The sequence below is a fragment of the Herpailurus yagouaroundi genome, unplaced genomic scaffold (genome assembly GCF_014898765.1).
Source record: "Herpailurus yagouaroundi ecotype Mexico unplaced genomic scaffold, PumYag 161, whole genome shotgun sequence".
In the NCBI taxonomy this organism is placed as follows: Eukaryota; Metazoa; Chordata; class Mammalia; order Carnivora; family Felidae; genus Herpailurus; species Herpailurus yagouaroundi.
Genome location: NW_024412402.1, coordinates 16,767,645 through 16,792,979, shown reverse-complemented (window position 1 = coordinate 16,792,979; position 25,335 = coordinate 16,767,645). Strand labels below are relative to the sequence as shown.

Below are 25,335 nucleotides of genomic sequence, written 5' to 3'. Positions count from 1 at the left end.
CACAGTAACTACTCACAAATGCAGCCACCGTTCACCGTGAGCCTTCTACGTGGCAAGCACTGTCGGCTGTTAGCATTGGTTATCTCCTTTAATCCTAACACAACCTTGTGAGGATAAAAGTCGGTGGGTTCCAGGCTCTTCATATCTTATCAGCGTGCCTTATCTTGGTGGGGTACCTGGACTTTTCGGCTGTGCCTGGGCCAGGCCGGTGAGCTATGGAAGCAGCAGGATCCACACTGCCTCTCAACACGGCACACCTGCTCCCTGGACCAGACAGCTGCAGCCCCCGTGCCTGCCAGCAGCATGTGCAGAGGCCGTGCGTGGGCTGGGGGCCCTCCAGATGCCGTCAGGAGGGGCCGAGAACAGGCTTTGCCCGGTGCCCGGGGAGAACTGAGCATGGTTTTACTTTCAGATTATGGCTCCAACAGGATCGCTCCCCTGACTATAGTCAACAACTGAAATGTTATCTCTGATACCAGTGAATCCAACTGCTTCCAAGAGCAGGGAGTCGGCTGGAGCCCCCAGCCCAGAGAGCCCAGCCCAGAATGCAGCCAGGAACATCTGCTCCCGGCATCTAGTCTAGAAGCCCTAGCCTGAAGCATCTGGTCCTGACTTTTCTCCTTGGAATGGCTGAACTTCTCCCACATCTTTCTCAGGCCACCTCGCCCAGCACATTCCAGAAATGACCAAGCACAGTGCCAGGGAAGGCATAGGGTTAAGCCCCAGGGTCAACTCACTGGAGCCAGGACACCCTTTGGTCACAAGGTGGAAGCCTTCCCTCAAAAACACTTCATCAGGACGTGCCAGTTCCCAGGGTCCTTCCTGGCCAGGCAGCTGCTAAGGAGGACAGTCACAAGAGGACCCAGCCCCTCTGTCCAGCCCCCAACCCTTGGGGGTCCCTCCCACCCCATTTATCATTCCCCTGGGTTTCACCTCCCTGGGGAAAAGCAGTGCAACTCTCCCACACTGCACTGTGGTCAGAAGGCTCGCAGTCAATTCCACAAATACTTTTTGAGTCCATACTATGTGCCAAATTTCTATTAGAGCCGCTCTCTATGTCTATCTTTCTCCTACTCCCTGGACTGGTTCTTCTTTATTCAAAACCCCTCTTGGAACTTAACATGACGCTTGACACATAGCAGAGCTCACTACACATTTAACTGAATTGCAAGATAGACACCTCTTGACTGGGGGGTCCTTTCCAGTCCTGCCTCTGGCTGCCTCGCCTCTCGGCATTTCTAGTATCTTCTGGCCTGACCAACCCCTGCTTGCGTTTCCCCAAACATCTGACAGCCGCTAACATCTACAGAGAACTCCCCAAATGTGGGATTCTTTACTAAATACGTAATGTGCATTCTCTCACGGATTCCTCACAACAACCCCGATGAAGAGATAATACCGTTTTACAGATGAGGAAATCGAGGCCCAGAAAGGCTTAGTGCCTAGGGCGGTGTCAGAATGTAAACGCAGGTGATCTAAATGTAAAGGCCCATTTCCTAACCCCGAATTCCACCCCGCTGAATGCACCAGACGGCTTCCCATCCTGAACACGCCATGGGGACACATGCTGGCCCCTCTTGCTTCAAACAATCTCACCCCATCCCCAACCCATGCAGCAAACACTGATCTGTGTGTCAGGTATTATCCCGTATTCTTTAAGTTTAGTCTAGCTATTACTATTTTCTTTTTTACAGTTGAGAAAACAGAGGCTCGGAGAGATTAACTCACCCAAGGTGACAAAGCTAGTGATCACCAGCTCTATTTGTAGGGTTCGTGGCACGGCCCAGCATGGCCATTCTCCTGCATTTACACCTCTAACTCCAAGGCTGCCAGGACCAAGCCCGGAGCCTCAGTGACCTTTACAAGGATGGTCTCTTACAATAGAGCGATCCGAACGCTGCCACTGCCCTGTTCCGATCCTTCCCCAAGTGAGTGTGCATTCTAGAGGGACCCGGTCTGGAGGAGGCTGGAAGAAGTGGAGCACAGACAGGGCTTTAGAAATGTGTATTGCTCTTACTGAACTAGAGATGGAGTCCAGCATGAGCTGCTCGGGGGTAGTCACGCAAGGGTTAGAAGTTCTGAGTCTGTGGTTGAGGAGGGGGATGGAGCTGTCCTGAAGACCTGGAAGCACCACAGAGCAAGGTCAAGATTCTCGAAGCTGGGACACTGCAGAGGAGGTGAAGCCTGGTTTGATGCAGGGTTTCTGAAGCTTCCAGGAAGGAATTTTTGTTAACGGGTAAACCAGAAAGGGCCTGGAATCCACTTGGAGAAGACGGGAGTGTGGGGGTGAAGAAAGGGCTTTGCTCAAGCAGATGGGAAGAGACGGTGCTGGGTAGAAACTAGGAAGGAGAAAATTCACTGCCTCAGGGTTAACGGTGAAAAATCACAATTGCAAACACCTACTTCGTGCTGGGCACTGTGTGAAGTAGTTAATTCATTAAGAGAGAACATTTCAAATTTAGAACCCAGGAGTAGACCGCACAGGCCCATGAGGACAACAGAGAAGTGTGGGCTCGTGGCTAAAGGTATGAATAAAAATAAAACCATTCCAAAGAATTGGTTATAAGATGTATCGACCTGTTTAAAATCAGAGACTGTGGGCCTGTAACTTGCCTACCTGTGTGGGGGTTGTACTTGAGGCAGGCAAGAGCCAGATGGGAGCCCCTCTTTGCAACTCTGGTCAGTGGTATCGTGTTGGTAGTTTGAAGTGGGCCCTGGTGGGAGCATTTACACAGTGGAGTTCAGCAAATGCTACGAACCAGGGCTCTGTATCGCCTTGCCCCTGATAGCCAGCACACCAGCCTAGAACTGTGGTGTATTTATGAGGTGCTGCCTCGCCTGAGTTAATCAATCCATTCAACAAGCTCTAGTACACACTCTGTCCAAGCTGCTGACTCTAAGGTATGGTATGGGGCGCCAGGGATAGGTCGATGAATAAAACAGACATAGACCCTGCCCTCATGGAGTTAACCATCTAGTGGGGGAAACAGAAATACCGTTGATGAAATCAACTTAATTGTGAGCCATGCCACAGAGGAGAAATACAGGGTGTGGGGGGGGGGGTGGGTAGCAGTCAGCCACCCTCTCCACCTGCATGGCATCTCGATTCTCCAGCATTTTTTTTTTTTTAATTTTTTTTTGAACGTTTATTTATTTTTGGGACAGAGAGAGACAGAGCATGAACGGGGGAGGGGCAGAGAGAGAGGGAGACACAGAATCGGAAACAGGCTCCAGGCTCTGAGCCATCAGCCCAGAGCCCGACGCGGGGCTCGAACTCACGGACCGCGAGATCGCGACCTGGCTGAAGTCGGACGCTTAACCGACTGCGCCACCCAGGCGCCCCTCGATTCTCCAGCATTTTAAGTGCAGAAGCAAAGCACCCTGCCCCTGCCACTTCCTCACTGCTCAAGCCTGCAGCCTGGCATTTCCTATCAATAGCAGGTAACTTCTGCACTGGGCGGGCCCCTTCCCCAGTTCTTGGAGAGCTTTTCAGCATTGTGGAAGAGAACCAATGCCTTAGCCTTAGCAGAGCTTTCTCAGCAAAGCCGACCTCCTCCCCACCTCGCACCTGGCCAGGCCTAGCTCTCTGCCACTCTGCTTGCTCCCCAGGACATCATGGTTTCCATGGGAACCCACTCACTTCAAAGGGGAACGAAGGAGACTGGAGGGGAGGAGGGAGAGTGAAAGCTGGATTAACCCCACCCTTGTGGCCCTATCTCTGCACGCCTGGCCATCTAACCGCCAGGTTCTGGACAGCACCTAACACTGTCCATCCGCATGGAGGGGTGGAGTGGGGCGGTCCAAGCTAAGTTTGAACGTCTTGGGGGTAAGTCCCAGGGCTGAGGTGGGGGACTAGGGAAGGGGAGAACTGAGCTAGGTCCAAACCTGCGGTGGTCCTCACTGCACAGGGCCTCCCCTCCTCAGACCCCCTCTCAGCACTGCTCTTGGGCCACAAACACAATTACCCGCGATGTGCATCCAATCATGGGATCTGCTCGGATTAGACTGCAATCATTAATCTGAGCGGGAGCTCCTGGTTGCCTTGCTGATTAGCCCAGATGATGCTCTGGTATGATCCAATTAAAGACAGACTGCCTCCCCTCTCCCCCACTACACGCACGCTCACACACACACACACACACACACACACACACACACACACACACTTTCCACATCAGAAGGAACCAATACATTTCATTAACACGTCCTTATACACAAATAGAACCTCAGGGGCATTGGACGCTCCAAGGGCTCACAGGCACACCCCTCCCTTTTGTCACACTGTCCCCCTGCCGCCCTGCAGGGGCCTGGTCAGAAAGGGGCTCCCTCCACCCTTCCTTCATCTGTGGTTCTGGGAGGGGCCACCGTGGGGTCTCCCAGAAGTCGGCGCTGGGCACTAATCTGAATTGAAAAGTCTTGTTACATTTATTGACATAAAATGCTGACTCCCTGATGTGCTTTGGAGCAGCCAGGCTGCCCCAAGGCAGGCAAATCTAATTAAAATTACCCGACCCTTCAGGAGGTTGAGCTCCCTCCCCGGTCATCCTGCAATGGCTGTAGAGAGAACAGCTGGTATTAATGGGAGAGGTGTGGTTGTGGGAGAAAACCCTGGGCCCCTGGGCAGGAGGGACTGCGGAGAAAAGCCGGGCAAAGGTGCTGGTGTCAGCTCTCTTGGTTGTCCTGAGATGCTGGGTGGCCATGTTTGTCTGGGCAATTGGTGGCAACCAACCTGGGATTCCTTCTTCACGGTCAGACAGCTGCAGAGACAATTTGGGCAAAGGCTGAGGGCTGCTGAGGGCTCAGCCCAGTGGGAGAAGGTAAAGCTCAGGTGTGAAGGTGAGCAGGAAGAAGCGTGGGTTGGAGGACCGTCTGGGCTTTTATGTTTCAAGTGACATCATGATGAACAGCTCCCACGGGAGAGGTGACCCACATCTCCTGCAGGTTGGCCTGGGTGGGAAATGAGCCTGAGATCTTGGGAAGGGCCACAGCACCAGGTGCTTACATGAGCTGTCTCAACAATCTTAACCTACTGGTTAGCTTCTGTCATGAAACTCAAGCTCACAGAGATTAGTACACAAAAGGAGCTGGGACTCAAGCCTGGGTGTCCAGAAACTTTCTGTTGTATCACGAACCAGGGGTCTTTCTAGACTATGATCTGTGCTCACCACAGGTCCCCTGTCTGTGAAGGTGCCCAGGATGATGCACACAGATCACGTGGTGTGAGTGGGACCAAGAGTCTGCGTCTCTCAAGAACTCCCAGGGGATACAGTGCTGTTAGCCTCTGGGCCGTACTATGGGTAGCAATGATCTACATGGAGTATGATGGCTCTAACCCCCAAGCCATCAGACCATCAGGTGGTTTTCAGACGCCATGGTACTCTCCCTTCTCATGTTCACCCCAAAAGCACAAGCCCACCTCGAAGTTTAATTTCCAGGTGGTTGTGAAACCTCATCTCCCCACACCCAGATGCTCTGGCCACTGGCCATTCTGGGAGCACAGAGGCTCTGCTCTGTCTGGAAGGCTCTACTCCAGCCCATTTCTCCTGGTGGACTCTCTCACCAGCCTTTAAGATCAAGCTCGAATATTGTCTCCTCGGTAAATCCTTCTCTGTTAAAGCTCTGACCACACTGTGTTGGTTTCTCATCTGCCTATCTATCTGTTCCTGGAGAGATGGGGAACAGAGATGTGTTTGCTTTGATAGTTTACCCTCTTTCGCTGGGAGTCCAGCTCAGCGCCTCCACATGTTAATAGTAAGGGTTCAATACAAGAGTGTGAAGGAAGGAGAGACAGGAGGACAGGAGTGTCCAGTCTCTCTGACAGGTACCGTGACCAGATGTGGGAGTTCTTTGGGGTCCAAAGCAGAGTTCTTTCCCGGCAGGCAGCAGGGCCTGGGCAGTGCACTGGGCAGAGCGGGGCACAGGCATGGTGATTTATTCTTCCAGCAGGGCTGGGAAAGACCCTCGTGGCGGGACCTATGGATCAGGGCTCACTGCTCTGGACTCTGTGTTGGCATTAGAGGCACTCGGCTCATCTGAGTAACTAAAAATAATGCCAGTGGTAATGATAATAACAGCAATAATTACCACCATTACCATAAAAGCATTGTCACCGTGGGGAGGAGTGAGGAAGGAATCAATCTTCGTCCCATTCATCTTGGCTGGATCGTTCCCCATGTGACGATACTGGCACCTGCTGCGGTGTGTGTCCTGACACAGCTAAGACACGTTTGCTGATACATGTGAATGTATGTGCTCACACAAGTGAGCGTGCACTAGGGTGTCACCTCCATATTGAGTGCTGACTCGGGCGTCTTTTCTAGCCGTGTGGGCGCCCCACAGAAAGACAATGACTAACATCCCTGCCAGGGCGGCTCTCAGAGGACTGCATCTTCTCAGCCACATGGACAAACCAGACAGGCCCTGGGCCCCTCCCAGCCTCCGCAACACTCAGGGCCTGGCCCTGCTCTCAGCTGCCGGCTCTCAGCACACTCCCCCTCTGGAAGGAGGGTGCCAGAACATACGCAGCCACACACCACGCCTCTTGCTATGAAACAAAGACAATCATGGATCAAAAAAGGACCTGCTGCATTAGATCTACCTGGAATGCTTTTTAAAAATTCATATTCCTCTTCCTATAGCTTGACCTACTGATTCAGCATTTCTGAGCATGGAGCCCAGAAATACGGGCTTTAATAAGCTCTCCCAGTAATTTTCAGGCATATTAAAGTTTGTGTAATGCCAAGTCCTAGACGGGACCAGCAGATGTCCCCTGGGCTTGCTGGAGTGAAGGCACAATGGCGGACACGCGAGGAGAGCCTCTCAAGGTGGCAGTTTGCTGAGCGGAGGGTTTCTGATGCTCAAGAGGGCTCAATCCCCAGCTGGGAAGAGAAAAGGATCCTCCAGGAAGATGCTGCCCGGGCCCTCTTGGCCCTCACCAGACAATCCCAGGAAGCTAGCGTCAATCCACATGGGCCAGCTGAGGGATGTCCAGATGGATTTGAGAGAGAAGACGGTGAGAGCAGCTGTTGGGCATTGTCTTTATGCACCCACCCACTGGCCTGCATTCTCCTCTCCCAGGGCTGAGCTGGGCCGGAGGCTGACTGGGGCAGGGGCTTTCAACACAGCTGAAGTGTCTCCTACCTGTACACAGCTCGCTTGTCAGCCTCCAGCTGGGCCTGGGGGTCAATGGGGGCACTGGGCACAGGCGTGCTGGCAGCAGCTGAGGGTGCGGAGATGTGGACAGCCTGGGTCTTAGAGGGTGCCTGAGCAGTTGCTGTCATCTGCAGAGAGAAAAAAGGGAAGGGGACAGGTTAGTATGGCCAGGACAGCCGGTTCCCCAGCTGGAATTGGGAGGCCCGCCCCGGGCTGTGGCGTGTGTGTGAACAAGAGAAGGTGGGCAAGGGAACGGTGGGTGTGCAACCAGCATCCATTTGTTTGCGTGCCACAGTGAGAAGGAAGCATTCCCTAGGTGAGAACATTTTAGAGAATAATTTAGGAGCCTACAAACCAGGTGGTGCACCGGCACTCTTTAGAAGAGACGACTGATTCTTCTTAATGCAAATTAGGGTGGTGACCTCTGCCAAGAAGCAGAAAAAGCCAAAATGATGAACCCTTTAAATTGTGCTTATGAGTCATTTGGGCTGGACTGAGCAGTAGTAAGTTGATTTCATGACTTTGAAGAGCAGGAAAGAAAAAATAGCTGAATCAGTTCTCATTTGGGTGGAAGTTTACTCCGTTTAACCCAAGGCAGGAGTAACTGTTTTAATGGCTTTGATTGATCATTGAATGGGTCCCCAAATTTGGTCTACCTGGGTGTTTGGAGATAAGCAGGTTTTAGTGGACACTGGACAGATCTTTGTTCTCAGCCGTAACAAATATTTAGGGCCGTGATTTTCGTCCTATGTAATGTTTTTGAAGGTATCCCCAGGCCCCAAATTTTGTGCCAATCAGAGCGACTCCTTTTAATGTTATATGTTGGGCTTTCTATATAAAATTTTAAGGAACTATGAGATGGCTTACATTTTTTTGATAACCACCCTTACAGAGTTTAATGCTTTTATAATATATTCTCTCTAGTCAAATGGATCCCTAAAATGTCATGAATGGTGACATGCCTCAACTATTCTTTTCTGCCAGCTTGTCCATAGCACCAGTGTTGTTGGGCCTGATACACTTGTCTGACTTCCCCACTGAAGCCTTGTTTACACCTTCATCCATAGCATCCAATGACACAGAGTATGTGCTTAGCCTTTGTTGAGAAAATGAATGAATGAATGAATGAATGAATGAATGACTACATCTTAAAAGAATCAGATGTTTTATAGCTGGAATACTCATCATATGATCTAGGTCCCTGCTTTTTGGAAGAAAAAGTATAGTTCTCCCGTCAACACAGGCACATCGTTGCTAATGCTGTTGCTATCCCCAAGACATTTGCTTTTGCTGTCTCATTTTCTCAAGATCTCTGCTTGGATGTCACGTCTTCAGAGTGAAATAGGGCCCCTCTGTCCCTTCCTATGCCCATACTCTGCTTCATTCCATAGGCCTTTCTATGATCAGATACTATATATCTACTTGCTTAGTGATTTTCTCTTCCACTCCCAACTAACTTAAGCTCAAAGAGGGCTTGATTAGCAGTTGTACTTCTAGGGCCCAGCATAGCCTGGCACTGGTAGATACTCAATAAATATTTGTTGAATCAATGAATTAATGAATGACAGGTGGTGAATGAGATCTTTCATGTCTTAAAAGACACATATCTGCTTTATTGTACTGGCTCCCCATCATTTTTTGTTAGGAAGAAACACCCTTCTCATTGTTGGCTGAACTGGGGGGACTCACCCAAACTCAGCATCAGAGGCTAGACACAGCATCCTGATACCTTTAAGCCAGCAGACAATGGCTTGAATCCTGCTGTCTCCCATTATTAGCCTTTGACCTTGGGCAAATCCGTTGTTTTTCCTGAACTCTTATTTTCTCATCAGTAGGCCATTTGATGTCATTTTAGGATCCATAAGTATTTTTTTTTAAGTTCACATAGCATTATTAGGAGTTTTTTTTTTAATGTTTATTTATTTTTGAGAGAGAGAGACAAACAGAGCATGAATCAGGGAGGGGCAGAGAGAGAGAGGGAGACACAGAATCTGAAGCAGGCTCCAGGCTCTGTGCTGACAGCTCAGACGTGGGCTTGAACCCACGAACCGCAGGATCATGACCTGAGCCAAAGTCAGATGCTTAACTGACTGAGCCACCCAGGCGCCCCTAGGATCCATAAGTATTAAAGAGGTGCTGTAAGGATGAAAGTAGAAACAAATGTTCCAGTTTTCAAAATAGAGAAAGAAGGTGGAATCAGAAAAACTAAACACTGCTAATCTTCACTTTGATCTGGGCCAGTTTCTTTCATCCACTAATGTAAGCAGTCATTTCTTCAAATATTTCCTGAGTTGTTGGCAACGTACTGGGCCCCGTGCTAGGTAGGCACTGAGGTGCCGAGGATGAGTGCCTGTTCTCATGGAGCTCAGTTTCTGGATTTAACATAATGACTATGCTGGCAGGTAAGGAAAACATACAGACATGTCAATGACCTCAGCAAGGCACCTCCCATGACACCATGACACCCTTGAGGAAGACACTGAGAGCTGTGACCGGTGGACAACTGTGTGGATTAGTAAGCTATACCCAGAGGATGACATTTAAAGGATAGATGTCCGCTTGAGGAAGGCTTCTAGGATAGTGCCACCTGCTTTCTCCTTAGCCCTCTTCTTCAATATTTTTATCGGTGATTTAGAGGGTGTCTGAAGAAATGCTCAGCAAATTTATAGGTGACATGAGACTGAGATCCAAAAGATCTTTACAGATTTTGGCCACAGGCTAAGTCTAATGAGATTAACTTGCATCTACTAAGTTGGAATGTAACACTTTTAACACTTGAGCCAAAAAAAAAAAAAAAATCAATAATATAAGTGCAGAACAGGAGAGACACGGTTTAACAGCAGTGTTTGAGTTGACAGAAGGCTCATACATCCAAAGTGTAATGTGTCTGTCAAAAAAACCAAGACAAGCAACCTAACCTGACGCTATCTGAGGATGCATTAACAGAAGCATGACTCACATAAAGCCTCTAGTCTCATTCGTCTCTGCTGAAACCAGTGGAGGAGAATGCACTCAGAGGATAGATCAGGCTGGTGGAGGCATTCTGCACTGTGTCGTGGGAGGAATATTTGAATCTGGGATATGTAAGGAAGATTTGAGGGACAGGGGAGATGAGACACGAGAGCACCCTTTGAATATCGGAACAAGGGATGCGATTACATCAGCTTTGCTCTGCATGCTCCCAAAGGGTCAAACGACAAAACAATGCATTCAATCTGTATCACACAGAGACAGATTTGGGCTCAACCCAAGTAATACGTTTCCAAGCCCCTGAGCATTTTGAGGCCGGAATGGGCTGTATCCAGGAGGCGTGAGTTTCCACTGCGGCAGCCAGCGGCCAAGTGGAGACTGATCAGCTGGTCCCCTGTGGAGGGGACTGGAGACTCCAGCTGGGTGGCCTCTGAAGTCCCCACCCTGACAGGCTCAGACACATCGGGGAACTCTACCAATCACCACCGGCTGCATGGGGCTGATGAGAGGCTCAGACGAGATGGTGTACAGAATGTGGGAGTGCTTGGGAAACTCTGAAGGGCTCCCAAGATGGCGGGGTGGTTGTTGTCATTAAACACCCGATTTCCAAAATGAGCTTCTTTTCTAAAGCAAGGCACAGCTATGTCCACGGAGCTTGTTTAGGGGTGAAGTGTAGGGAAGGCTGGTATGGCTCTTCCTTGCCCACTAAGGGTGCATTTCCTCGTGTCCTTGAAGGAATCCACAGAGGACCTCCATGAAGATGAGCTAAGAGAGAGAGAGAGGGATGAGGGGAGATACCCCTTTTCTTCTCACCTCCCCTTTCTAGGCAAGACTGCTGGGTTACGGAGGGAAGCAGAGAATGAGAATAAATCAAAGGCAGTCACTTGCTGGCATCCCAGGAGGCCCCAGTTGAGAGGCAGTTCCTGGGGCTCAGGGAGGGTTGCGGGGTGGGGGCAGAAGAGAACAGATCTACTCTGAGCGGGACAATAATTCAGATTTATTTAGCTCCTGGGGGCCAAGTCAGCAAACTGCATTTCTCCAGGTTTGGAGAATGAGTGTTTACCTCCAAATAGATCCCCTTTTCTATCCAGAGACTTCCATTTCCCAAGAACTGGAGCTCCAAAGGAGCAGCCCCCCAGCAGCTGCCTCAGGGCCTGGAGGAGGGGGTGCCACCGTGGAGGTTCTGGGAGGTTCCTGGGTAGCACGCCCAGAGCAGAAGCAGGGGAGAGGCTGGAGGGACCAGGGGTAGGGCAGGGTCGTTAAGTGACATGACATGCTGGAGCTCCCTGGTTCTGGCTGGTGAAAGCCAACTGTTAAATCTTCTGGACTTTTGCAAGCTGGTTGATATCACATCGGTGGCTCGAAAGTGGCCTGGTTGAGCATTTACACCATGGAAATTGGCAAATGCTACAAGTCAGGGCCCCTCCCCGAACTGGCTGTCAGCTATTTACTAGGACACCTAGTGTCAGGCATTCTCTCCAAGTAACTTTGTCCGGTTCTCCTCTGTCTGGCATGTAAAAAAACTAGTGATACACACTCCACGTGGCCACTTGGCATGTTTACAGCTGGTTCCAGGACCGGCCACTCCAGACTCTGAACCTTTCTACAAGGAGGCTTCAGAGAACTCTGGAACTTCTGCCTTGGTGGCAAACAGGGTGTGGGTATGGCATTGCCCAGACACAAGGACAGTCCCTTTTCGACAAGGAGAACTGAGCACAGAGAAGGAGAGGCAAAGTTGAACAATATCTTGAGAGTTTTCTCGAAGATCAGAAAGGTCTCAGTGAGTAGAAGGAGCAGGGAATCTGAGAGCCTGGGTTTGAAGCTCCTCTGTCAATGATTAGCTACACGTTGGGGGGCAAGTTTCCTGACCTCTTTGACTCTTGGTTTTCCTACATGTAAAAAGCAAGGGAGGGACGCCGGGGTGGCTCCCTCAGTCAAGGGCCTGACTCTTGGTTTCAGCTCACATCATGATCTCACAGTTTCGTGAGTTCAAGCCCACTCTGCACTCACAGTGTGGAGCCTGCTTGGAATTCTCTCTCTCCCTCTCTCTGCCCCTCCCTCACTTGCACTGTCTCTGTCTCTCTCAAAATAAAGAAATAAGCTTTAGAAAAATGTTTTTAAAAAAAGGGATAATACCACACAGGCTGTGAGGAGTAATCAAGAGAACAGGGCAATGACTAATGGCCAGGAAAGGGGGGCAGCAAGAGATGGGGTGCTGTGAGAGCCCACACAGGGTTCTAGGGTTCACCTCAGAGTGCTTTTCTCGGGGCAAACACCCTGAGGCCACCACTCCATGCTCTTTCCTTCCATAAAAGCTAAAACCACTGGACCTCTCTCCATCATTCAGCCAGAACTGGCCCTGCCTTAAGCTTGGAGCGGAAGGGCCCAGATTCTTGGTCTGAAACACCTTGAGATGAAAGTTCACGAGCCCCGCCCCCATCCGAAAATGGACTGGGATGAGTTGACATTTGCAAACTGTGTATATGGGAAGGCAAAATGTGCAGGCAAACCTGTCAGCTTCTCTGACCATCTAGTCTGACCATGAAAATGAGTAGGAGATGCTCCATGGTGTGATTAGAGAGGTGCTGACGACTTGAGAAGCTCCTCTCCCCTACCTGCTCCCGTTGCCCTCACGGACACTGGAACGCCCATCCATGCTTTCATTTCTGCTAAGCACCACCCTTTCCCAACTGTAGGAGGAGAGTGGCACTTATGTTCTAATGAGCTAATAAAATATCTCTATAGGCTTTCATGTCCAACCGTCATCCTGTGCAATAAGTTAGTGTCATTCTCATTTTCCATGAGAAAATTGAAGCCCACAGAGGTGAAGAAATTGCTAGAAATCACAGTTTACACGAACTGTTAGGGCAAGAACTAAGAGCTTTTTTTCTTTGAAGAGGAGAATGGGCAGACCCCCCTGCTTCCCTATCAAGTGACAAAGGGGACAGAAAGGAAGGGAGCCAAAAATGGGCTGAAGTGTCACCTCTCAGCCATGCTGGTGGGTCTCCCATGCAGCTACTTGTCCCCATTGCGGTCCAGCTTCTCCACAACACCCAAGAGGCCTCCCATACACAACTCATTCCCCAAACACTAGTCATGGGTCATCCCAGAAACAGTCCTTCTGTGTGGAGCCCAAGCAGGAAGGTATGGGTGGTTCATGAATTGAAGGTGGCTCAGTGCTATTGAGTTCACGTTCCTGGGAGGCTGCAGAGGAAGGACCTGTGACCTAGGTCACAGTGACCTAGAGATGGAGAAGCCTGATCCCACGGGCTACAAGCCTTCCATCACTGCCAGCTGCCAGCTTCCATTCAGGGCTTCTCTCTTTTGCTCCTGGGAGGTGGGGAGGGGGACTCAGGACGAGGGACAACACCGGAGTCCTTCCAGCACCCCACAGGAGACACTGGCATCAAGCAGCACTGAATCCCACCTTTGCCACCCACCACTGGCCAACCTTGCACATGTAACTTTACCTTTCAGGGCCTCAGTTTCCTCATCTGTGAACCGGTGGTGACGCTTCCTACCTCCCACTAGTCACCACTGTCATGAGGTTTGCTGCCTCCTTCAGTGGACGCTAGCTGAGCCCTGGCGACAGTCAGGCCCATCTGCCCTGTGTTCCCAAGGCCCCGAGCACACGATTTAGCTGCCTGTGCTTATTTGCCTCTGTCATCAACTAGACAGTAGGACCCTGCAGGGCATGGGCTATGTCTTCTCGGTTTACAATTGTAGCCTCAGTGTTTGACAGCGAGAGTATCCAAAATATCTATTGAATGCAGGCATGACTGGTGTGGAGTAGATAGGCTTCTCATCAAATTATACCTTTTTAGCTGCAGGTTTACTTTCTTGACACTGAATGCCTCAGGCCACAAAAGAGAAGTCACAGTTCGTGCCTGCATATTGTTTGGGAGCAGCAGGCATCCCACCCAGGGCTGGAGATCATGGGACATGGTGTGATGTACTGGCATGAGCATTTACTTTGGACTTGACTCTCTGCCTGTGTGACTTGGGCGAGTTACTCAACCTTTCTGTTCCAGGGCCCTCATCTATAAAATGAGAGTAATAATACCTAAGGTGCAGTGTTGTTAGAATTAAATGAGATAATGTGTGCAAAGCAGCTGGCACTTAATAGCGTATGGTAGTTATCATTAATATAATCCACAATCTGCAGCCCACCCTCAGAGTTGGCCTCTGTTGCTTCTGTACCACGGGCTACCTGGAGGGGGAGGGGGTCCTGACCCTGTAGAAGGAACCTGCTCTCTTGTAAGCACCCGGGGGAGTGGGGCAGGCTTGGGTTCAGGTGCAGGGAGAGGGGGCCATGGTGTTGTGGAAGGAGACATATCAGCTATGTCACCTTGGGTGACTGACTCAGTTTCTCTGAGCCTCGGTTTCTCCATCAGGGACAAATGGAGCTAATAATCTCATTTCCCAGGGCTACAGGGAAGCCATACGTGAGGGTGAAATACACATGGTGGACACTCAGTAAACCTTGGTTTCCAAGCATGTTTATGATTCCTTTTTGCTAGTCTTCTCTCTGAATCCAAACTCCACTCCCTGCCCATATCCTGCCCCGGACACCTCAGCACCCACGCTTCCCATGTCACCCTACATATGCCCTTTCCCCCCACGTGCTCTTTGTGTCTCCGACACCCAGGAATCTCTCACAGAGTCCTTTGTTCCAACCCTGGACAACCTAGGCCTGCACCTTCTCAGCGTGACTCAGCAGGAACACCCCTCCAAAGAGGAAAGCCCCTCTTCAGAGCCTTCCACCTGACCCGGGCAAGGTGGGAGTTGCCCATTCCCAGTACCTGCCCCACCAGGCCACAGAAGCACTGTGCTGTGGTGAGCCGGGGGGGCTGCACGCGCCTGGCCCACTAGGGGCCGCTGGGGCGCCAGCAGGGCTGGGCTGGGCTGGGCTTGCCCGGGAGCTGGCACGCTCTGCAGTGCCCGGGCAAGCTGGCAGGGCAGGATCTGGTTCCCTCACAACCAGGAGAGAGTCCAAGGACCTGGGAGGAGGTCAGGGCTTGAAGCTATTTGGTAAACATCGGATTTGGCCCCAATAGGTGGGAAGCAGCAGGGGGCAAGGCCAAAAAATGATGTTTTTGTGGGAAGGGCACAGCCCACGGGGTATTCCAGGCCCAGGCATGCTCGCTGACCCTGGTCTTGTCTCCAGTACAGCCCCCTTCCCTTACGCTGTACCCTGATTAGACCCTACCATGTAGGGTTGCCTGAACATGCCCGATGATTTACATCCTCATGCCTTTGCTCTCTCAGCTGCCTCAGCAGGAAATGTCCACGTTTCCCTGGCCTCCCTCCCTCCCTCCCAACTATATGTAAACCTACCCCTCTTTCAGGACTCAGCTGGAGCATTAAGTCTCCCCAGAAGCCTTTCCAGTACTCCACAGCCTCCGGACCTAGGTAGCCTGGACACTCGGCTCATCTGTGTATGCTTTGAACCTTAACGCCTGTAACACTTGGGGGCCCTTAATGGTCTGTCTTCCTGAGTGGACTGGTTTCCTAGCTCCCATTACCATGACTGGCTCCCAGTAGGCTCCCAGTGTGTTTGTTAAACGACTGAATGACAGACTGAGCGAGAGAATGAGTGAGAGGGAGGTGTTAAAAGGTTCAGGGTTGGCAAGGGCTCCTCTAAACGTCCCCTGACCCAGTCAGAACTGGGGGAGGGGGGGAGAAGGGGGGGGGGACGATCTGAAAGCAGACCCAGGCCAGACCAATTTAACTTGAAGGGGCTCCTGGAACAGCAGGCCTAGGTCACCTACATTCTGATCCCAGGGCCAACTGAATAGAGCAAACCACAGAAAAATTGCCTCTGGTGTAAAATGAGGGGTCTTAGTTAATTCATTAGTTTTAAAAGGGTTTGTAGGCAGTGGTTTATAAAACGAGTCTTGTAAAATGTTCACTGGCCCTGTCTGCACTTCTGGGGTGTTACTGACATGTGGCTAATAGGAGGAAGGCTGTGAACTTAAATCTGAAAGGGCACTTGGGCACTTTCCTGGCAACTGTCTGCTCCCCACCCTTGCCATCCATCTCTGGAGAACCCTCACCTATATGACAGTCCCAAACCAGTGATTTCCAGTATAGTTAGTGGGTATATCAGAATCTCAGTGTGTGTGTGCCTCTGTGTGCTAGGTATGTGCCTGTGTGTGTGTGTGTGTGTGTGTGTGTGTGCATCTGTGTGCAAGGGGGTGTGTTTACAGCTAGAAACAAATATTTGATATTCCTATCATATTCCTAATAAAAAGGAATTAAAGTTCAATGCAATCTTGGCTACTGAAGATGTACAGAAGAGAATGAGTGAAAAATCAATGTCAGGGTCATGGAGGAAAAGAGGCCGGGAAAGAGCACTCTGCTTTTCATGCCCACACTTTCAACAATCCTGTGAGGCAGGGAGGGCACAGTTATTCCCATTTTACTGATGCCGAAACCAAGGGCCAAAATGGACTATAAGCTCCATTAGGGCAGGAACTATTCATTTCGTATCTCCAGTATTTAGCACAAGTTCTGCAAGATCACAGGAAGCTCTCAGTATTTATTGAATGGATGTGTGGATGAAAGAAATCTTACTGAAATGACTGGCCTAAATGTGTGTAATTCACCAGCAGTGCAGCTGGGCCAAGGCCTAGGATTCCTGAATTTCTGCCACGTGGAGTCATCCCACTTCTCCAGACCACAAACTCCAGGGACAGTAAGCACCCCTGGGGCCTTGCTCACCCAATCCCCCTCTCTCTAGGCAATGTAGACACCCCAGCTCCTAGAAAATCACACAGGAAAGGGAGGCAAAGTAAGTTCAAGTGCTCCTCAGGTCCGCTGTGGACTTTGATCACCTGTTCCCTGATTTATTTTAAGCTTTGTGTACTTGGGCCATTAACTATTTTTGTAGCTGTCTGGGGCACTCATCTCCTGCTTGGAGGTGAGAGGATAGACAATCAAATCTCTGTGCTTTTGGTAAATGTCAGAATTGAGGTATAAGTTCATCAAATAAAAAACCTACACAAGACCAGTGGAGCATTTCTTCACAAGCTTAGAAGTCCTATTGCATGCTTACCATCTCCTAAGTCGGGGACACAAAGGCCCGCCTGGTCAGACCTGTAGGCTGCTTTGCCTTTTCCACAATGAGGAATGAAGGTCTTGAGTGAGTTGGAGTTTGGGGACATGTCCGGTTTAAAAACATGGGTGGCCCAAGCAGGCCAGGGAGAGAGGTCACTGTGCACAAAGAGAAGAAAGACCCAGTAAAAAATAAAAAAGAAAGAGAAGAGTCCATTTTGATGAGTCAAAGCAAGGGAACGCAGGTCACCCATATGGTCCCTGGGGTGTTGCCCCCAGGGGCAGAGGGAGCCGTCAATCACAACCACAGAAAAGGCTTAGGGGGACTTTCAAAGCTGCTGAATTAACTCTATTGCTGCAAAGTGAATGTGTTTCACAGGCAGCTGAGCAGAGGGCCCTGCAAGGCAGGGGGCTCCAGCCCTTAAAGAGATGAGAGGAATGGAAAGTGTGAAAACATCTGAACTCGCGCTGCCCGTCACAGCTGCATGGCCTGGATGGGGGCCATTCACAGCCAGGGGCCCCAGCCACCCCCTCTGCCTCCAGCTAATGAAACCAACATGGGGATCCTAATGACTGATCAAAGCCCATCCAGCTTCCCCAGGATGTCAGCTCCCCTAGCTCTGCCCGAAGTAGGAACAGTAGGAACGGTGCTCTGAGAGGGAGGGAAAGAAGGTACCTGGGGGGGGGGGGGGGGCAAGAGAGGCGGGTCGTGCCTGGCCTGGCCTTAGCCTTCCTCTTGAAGGAAAGGTGAGACAGCATCTTTCTGACCCCAGATCTCCACGCACAGTCTTTTGGGGCCTGAGCACCAGTCTCCTCACTCCGGGGACGGCAGGAGGATGGAAGGGGATGGAGGAACGCAGCTTATGCCAAAGGGTCCCCAGCACATGCTTGACTTCCTTCTGAAATGAGCTTCCCATACTGGTCCTGATCGAAGAGTTCTGACTTGGCCTGCCTTGCCTCCCTCTGGTCACTAATCCCGGGTGAATGGCCAAAACGTTTTTAATATCACCCATCATCAAGTCATGTTACCTACGTACCAGTTTGTTCCTAAAGTGGTAACTGAGTGCCCACATCCACAGGGGGCTGCGCCTAGTGGGACAGACCGGGACCTGCCAGGATGTCTGCTTTCTGGTCAAATGCTCATGTAGCCCGACACGCCGGGGACATGCAGACAGAGGAATACTAAACATTGAATACATACACAAATAGACCAGATAAAATATTTGTCTTGCCTATAAGCCAAGGGCAAAGATATTTGTGGAACGGTAGGTATGTGTCTGTGTTTGAGGAAGAGTGGGGGGAGGCTGCTGATAGCAGGGGTTGGTGTGTGTGGGTAAGGTGAGGGAGGGAAGCTACTCCTTTCACGGTTAAATCCGAATGGTTTCCTGAATTTGCCGATGGAACTGCAGAAGGGAGAATTTTGCTTGGTGTGGACATTGCGTGTGGAGTGTTACAGGAAGTAGAAGAACTTGAATGATGTTCAGAGGTGAAGACAGAATACCTGAATGAAGGGTATATGCCCAGAAGGAATGAGAAGGTGATTGTGTTACCTTGAAGATTCGGGGGTTGGGAGGGGGTGGGGGAGACTTGCTGGGAGGGGAGAAGAGTAGAGAACACAACTTTTAGAGTTCCATTAAGATTGGGGTGTGGGGTGGCAGTGGGTTGGGGCAGCAGGAGGAGGGGGTTGGGAAAGTCCAGGTGACAGATGGCCAGGCTGGCTGTTGCAGAGATGCAGAAGAGGGAAAAAGAGTGATGTCGGAATTAACAGCATGTACCGAACAGGGGGACCACACACCTAGCTCATAGCCACGTCTCCCTGGAGACAATGTTTTCATTAAACAATCATTGTAGAAATCCACAGTCCCCAGTGACTTGCCCCTACCTCTCGGCATAAAGTGAGGATCAAGGACTCAGTGACATGACGCTGGAATCGAAGTACTGTAGCTAGACAATAGAGGGCGCTGCGGCTCTAACAGAAGTTAAGCAGAAGCCACCAGAAGGAGGAAGCAGGCCACAGGAAGGGTTTCAGTGGGTTGTTGGTTTTGCATCTTTCAAACTTATGGTCTGCATTTAGTGCACAATAAACACAGAGTGACATCCTTACAAGTAATCACAGCTTCCCCAGGATGGACTGAGACGGAACTACGGGGCCAGAAGCTGCTTGGCCATCATACCACTTGGCTTGTGCCCAGATAGCATGGGGCCATAACCATTAATGGTTCTCTCCTGAAATGGGAAGGAAAAAAAAAACCTCCCTCATTTTTAATAACTTTATTCCCCAAACTTCAAAAATGAAATTGCCAAGTTAAGAACTTGCCTTGAAAAAAAATTCTAATTTATTATAAAGAAGGTCCGGGGCTTGGGAATTTTTTAATGCAGATTCCTAATTTTCCAAAGTGAGATTCTCCTGTGCATTTGAATAGATTATGCTCAGTATTGCTAGCCCTTAGCACAACGGGAACATTATTAAAACGACTGCGTGGGTCTCAGAGGAAGGGCTCTGCTTCTCGCTTCCTTTTTCATTTTGGGGACTTCGTATCAGAGACTGTCCATTTTTGCCTGTAGAAGAAACTGGGTTTCCAAGGAGGTGATAGAGAGATGTGCTCATCTGTCCAGGCCTTGAGGAAACAAGTCATACCAGGTCCAGAAGTAATGGGATGAGACCTAAAGGAATAGGAGGAAGTGGGGAGTCCCTTCCCAGAGAGCCCAATTTTGGAAGTGACTCCCCTGTGTGCCTGACCCATGTTCCTATTAGGCCTGTCTTTCCTGAGGACATTGAGTGTCAAAGAACAGTTGGTTCTCTAGGATAATGAGCTTTAGGAGGGCAGTGGAGCGGGGCGTCCCCTGAGGAGCTGGGCTCAGCCTCTTGACAGCACAAAGGGAAGACAGTAGGAGGATCAGAGCAAGTTCCCCAGCAGAAGACTCACACTGAAGACATTCCTATGTGGGAGTCACTTCCAGAAGCCCCCAGAGAGTGTGGAGAAGGGACCCCCCCCCCCCACCTCCCAAAGCCAACTGACATGAAAGTCTAGCTCTGTCTGGAGAGAAGTGCCTTTCCCCGTGAGTCAGAGGTCTTTGTCCTGGGGGTCTCATTCACCTCCTCCATCCCATCCATTCCATCTCTGCCCTGACTACTCCCACTCCCCAGTGGACTAGCTAAGGCCATAAGGACCCCAGACTTCGGCTTGGTCACTTTACCATGGACACTGACACTTCCTGTCAGACACTTCTTTCCTGGACCTTGCTTGGGATTACAAATAGATGTGTGGCTTCCTCAGGGCAACGTATTCCTTTGCTAAAACTATATATTCAATGGCGAAGTTCTGGTGGCTCCTCAGAGAGGAGAGCCTTGGGACAGTCCGCACACAGGGCTTCTACTCTGAGGCTCTAGACGGGGAGCTGGAGCCTCTGTTCCTCCCTCCAAAGGCTGCTCAATGGTGGCTTCTGGGGGGCCGAGTGCCTAGGAGCTGCAGCCCCACATCTATCACCTTCCCCAGCAGCTGGGATGTATTAGTTCTCGACTGTGCGCTGGAGTTAAATCAGGCTCCTGTTCTTAACTACACCTGGGTCAGCATGCTTAGACAACATGGGTCCTGCTGCTGCTCTCTGGCTAATCCGCACCAAACCCAAACTTCTCCCAGCTGCCCCTGCAGGCATGGGGTGGGCGGGAGGGAGGCAGCAGCCACAAGCTATGCCAGTTCAATGCTCTCTGAGCTCTTGGCCCTGTGTCGTCTGTCCCTGAGCCTTGTGTACGCAGTCCTCTGCACCCACCACTGGCTAAATACAGGAAGTGGCCCCGTGTCCACTCCCCATTTCTACTGTGGAGCTAGGAGGGCAGTATCCAACGACAAAAGAAACAGAGCCAAAGTTCCTGCCCCTTTATCAGTGCCCCAGGGATCCCCAACACTGCCTGAGCAGACGAGAGGATGCGGTCTGTGTCCACTGAGGGAGAATGAGGCTCGTCCCCCGTTATGACCCCTAGGTGCCTGGGTCCCTACAGCCCAGGCCTCCTGTACTTCATTCTGACTATGGAGGGGAAGGCTGGACATAGTGTCACACACCTGGAAGTTTTCAAATAGAGGACCATGTAAATGCCAAGTCCGAGCCTACGGTCATTCGTGGAGAGCTAATGACATGGGCAGAGGGTTTGCTGCATATGAGGCTAGGCTGGGGAGAGCCCAGGAAGGAGCACGGCGTTGACATGTTAGAACAGGGATGGGGGCAAAAGGACGTGTGCTCAAAGGTCTGGGAACGACGAGTGCTTTTGGATTTTCAAGGGGGAGAGGAGTCAGTGGCGGTCCACACGCTGGATATTCTGTACTGTGGTGATTTCCTGGGGCAAGAGGGGGCGACAGGGATGGACTGAGCAGCCATTATATGCTCACACTAGGCTGGGGGTGTCAGGGTCATAGGACCTAATGTGAGCAAAGGCCTGCCCCCCTGCATCTGCACCTTAATATCCTTTTCACACTGCACAGATCTTCCACGTGGCCCCTCAAAACGGCCGTGTGTGAAATGCTAAGGAGCAAGGGACATCAGACAGAGCAAAGACCAGCTGCTGGGTCAAGCATGAGAAGGACTGCCTGGCACACAGTAGGCTCTCACTGCCTGTTTGTTGAATGAATGAATGAATGTTCTAGCTGGCCACATTTCATATTACAGATACTCAATAAACACCAAATGAACTAATACTGACTTGAGGGACCAAGGTAGAGAAAATAGGAGAAAGTGAAGGTAAGGGTCAGAGAATGGAGGCTGTGACAGCCCAGCACGTAACTAACTCAGAGTCTCCAGAAAACCATGTGTGGAGAAAGGTGCACACAGGGGAAGCACGGATCTGAAGTGTCAGTCTAAAGGACTGGGGGAGCCCAACTCACAAAAGCTGGGCCAGTCCTCTAGAAGGAGGAGAGGAGACAACAGGAAGACAGCACAAAGATGCTGCCTTCTCAAGAGATGCAACCAGGATGGAGACTCAGAAGAACTTGGGGGCTGCTGTGTCTGAGCTGGGGGGTGGAAACGGAACCAGGAGGAAATGGCTGGAGAGTGTAGAGATACAGTCCTGGCCTTTTTCTAGAAAGAAGCAGACAGAATCTTGAACAGAAGGGCGATTCCTGGAATGGGCAGGCAGAGAAGGGCTCCAGTGATAAGGGCTCCAGTGACCAGTTAAGGGGGGATCTGGTGCAAAGGAACCTCTAAGAAGTTTCCCCAGATACTCAAACGCAGAAGCGATTCACCGGCATCTGGATCTGAGGGAGGGGTTCCGTGCATTTGTCTGATATCTGCTCTGAGTGGGGAGCAGGGTGGGGGGTGGGGGCAAGACCATGACTGGGTGCCCCAGACAAGGGTCCCAGATGCTGGTGACAGAGCTACTCAAGTCGGATCTGAACCTGGTTTTGTCAGATGCAATGACATGACCTCCAGGGGTGTGTGTTTGCCGGCTCTCCAGAGTGGGGCGGGGGAAAGAACCCAGAGTGGCCAGGATACAGCTGAGGGAGGCCTAGCTCTTTCCCGCCCGGGGGGAAGGCCACCGCACCCCCTTCCCCGTCATCTGGTCAGTCGACACTCACCTGCGGGCTGTCCTGGTAGGGTGGGGGAGGGACATTCTGCGTGGCCATCATCGTCAGAGCGGGGGCTGGGGAGGCATGTTGCATCATGGGATTGATTCACATCGAGGATCTGTGGCAGGAGAAAGGGGGCCGCACCGTTAATACGCTGAGCGCAGGGAGCCCTGGGGACCGGCCGGCTCGACATTTCCTCAGGCTGGGCCACCTGGACTGACAGGATATACAGCAAAGGCTGGAGGCCCTTAGGGGAACAAATGAGAACTAGGGGGAGAGGCCTGAGTGGGGAGGGGCTTGCTGTGCTATTTTGACTTGAAAGAAACGATATTCAAATCGCACGTGAAACAACCTGTGCAACCGCAACCATGCTTTGTTCAGCATCAGCTGGGTCCTGGCGGAGGTGGGGGAAGGGGTTGGGCTTGGCCGGTGGCCGCACAGGGCACTGGCGGCCATTCGGCTATCCCACAGGGCACGGGCGCTGTCCCTTCCCCAGGCTTCTGGAGCAGCCACCTGCGCTCCCAGGGGCAGGAGGCCTCACGCCCTTCCACTTCCACCCCACCTCCCCGCCCCAGGGTCTGCGAGCACGGACTAACCCCTCCCAGGTGTGCTCGCCACGCCCCCTAGCGGCCGAAGAGAGAGGTGGGGCGCAGGTCGGCTCCTCTGACTGGAGGGTGGAGCCAGCAGCAGGGGGTGACCCGTTGGAGCTCTGCAGGGAAGGGAAAGAGGCAGGGGAACATCTGAGATCCCGGGTGAGCGCCCCGTCACTTGCCGAAATTTTCTAGGTGTGTGCTTGTGACTATGGACATATGGATGTCTCTGCAACATTCTATTAAGTAAGACTCCTTAGCCTTGGTTCAGTATAGCGTCACAGGCATCGGGGGCCAGAAGAGCAGTCAGAGCCAAGTCCATGCCCTCCTTATAGAGGAGGAGACAGAGGCCAAGAGGAATAATGGTGTGTGTGTGTGTGTGTGTGTGTGTGTGCGCAGTGAAGCAGGGATTGGACCAAAATCTCCAGGTTTCCTGTTCCCTGTGTCCTCCACTGTACTACCCCCTTCCCATCACCAGTAAGTGAGTTGCCCCTGCTGGACCTCAAGGTTACTTCTTTTTTTTAAAAATTTTTTTTCAACGTTTTTTATTTTTGGGACAGAGAGAGACAGAGCATGAACGGGGGAGGGGCAGAGAGAGAGGGAGACACAGAATCGGAAACAGGCTCCAGGCTCTGAGCCATCAGCCCAGAGCCTGACGTGGGGCTCGAACTCACGGACCGCGAGATCGTGACCTGGCTGAAGTCAGACGCTTAACTGACTGCGCCACCCAGGCGCCCCTCAAGGTTACTTCTTGAACTAGAATGTAGTGCTGTAAGTGGAGACAGCCTGGAAATACCACCCAAGGAAACAGAATGCCCGGAAAGCTGTTTAGCTACAGTAGATGCCCTGAAATATTTAGCGCTGGAAAGCAGCGGCTACTTGCCTGATGCAGGCCTGTCCACCGTGGGGCCTGGAAACTGCTAAGAACCTCTGTGGGGCAAGGGACCTGTCCTTCTCCCGGGCTGGAGGGTGCTAATGAGCTAGAAACATTTGTGACACAGACTCAGACCCTTCCTCCCCTCTCCGTGAGGGCCCTCAGGGGCCCCACCCTCTTCCCACGGATGCCCTCCCACACCTGTCCTAGAGGTCTTCTGAAATCTTCACATACCTGAATTCTGTGGGAACTTGAGGGTGTTTTGGAGTTGCCTAAGGGAAGGGGGCTGGTCTCCAGGACCCTGTGGGGTGTGTGTGTGTGTGTGTGTGTGTGTGTGTGTGTGAGAGAGAGAGAGAGAGAGAGAGAGAGAGAGAGGGAGGGAGGGAGAGAGAGAGAGAGAGAGAAAATGTGTGGATGTTGTTTTGGTTATTTTTCAGGAAGAGGAGAAAATAGAAAGCCTGGCCTGAACTGAGTCTCTGAAGCACCAGGCATGCTTTGACCTTAAGTGCGCAATGCACTGGAAATTTAGGTGCTCATTCAAGGACTATTTATCAAGTGTCAACTACATGCAAAGGACTGAGCCAGGAGGTGTGGTTGAATAAATGACAGGAGGCAAGATCTCTCCGAGGAGTGTTATCAGTCGGGGAGGTGATGGTCCAGCGGGCAAGAGGAAAATGAAATGGAGGTTCCAGAGGAGACAGTGTAGGAAGAGAGGACTTTTTCTGTGACTGCAGGAGATTCCACGTGGCCTTACTGCTACCCACACCTCACCTACCCTGGCCTTACTTCAGATGACGGGCCACTGGGATATCTGTGCAATAAAAACACTCAGGGTCTCCCCATCTCTCTCTCTCTTTCTCTCTCTCTCTCTCTCTCTCACACACACACACACACACACACACACACACACGGCACCCAGATCATTCTTTATTTTCACAGAGTCTCAGAAAGGAGCCCTCAGGAGCCCATCACTTTCAGGACTGGGAGAACCGATGCCTGTTTTCATGGCTGGGTCTTTGGGTGGCAATAAACATCCAAGGAAGGCAAGAGCAGAGTGGAAAGGGTTCCTGAGGAAAAAAGAGGATAGAGACTCCTTGTGATGTCAGAAGAAACGTCCAGAATTAAGACTTTTGAG

At 51.3% G+C, this 25,335-nt stretch overlaps 1 protein-coding gene across 5 annotated transcripts in view; it reads right to left on the bottom strand.

The window, feature by feature from the left end:
• PKNOX2 (PBX/knotted 1 homeobox 2) overlaps nucleotides 1-25,335 on the bottom strand; it is a 280,016-nt gene that overhangs the window by 56,319 nt on the left and 198,362 nt on the right. For 4 of the 5 annotated variants that reach the window (XM_040483432.1, XM_040483435.1, XM_040483436.1 and 1 more), the window contains 2 exons: nucleotides 22,746-22,854; nucleotides 7,141-7,280 (listed from right to left, as the gene is read on the bottom strand). In XM_040483432.1, the coding sequence (XP_040339366.1) occupies nucleotides 7,141-7,280; nucleotides 22,746-22,832 (227 nt within the window). In that variant the 5' untranslated portion in view covers nucleotides 22,833-22,854. Of the gene's footprint in view, nucleotides 1-7,140; nucleotides 7,281-22,745; nucleotides 22,855-23,088; nucleotides 23,210-25,335 lie in introns of those variants that run through there. The other variant, XM_040483434.1, reaches the window with a different exon arrangement.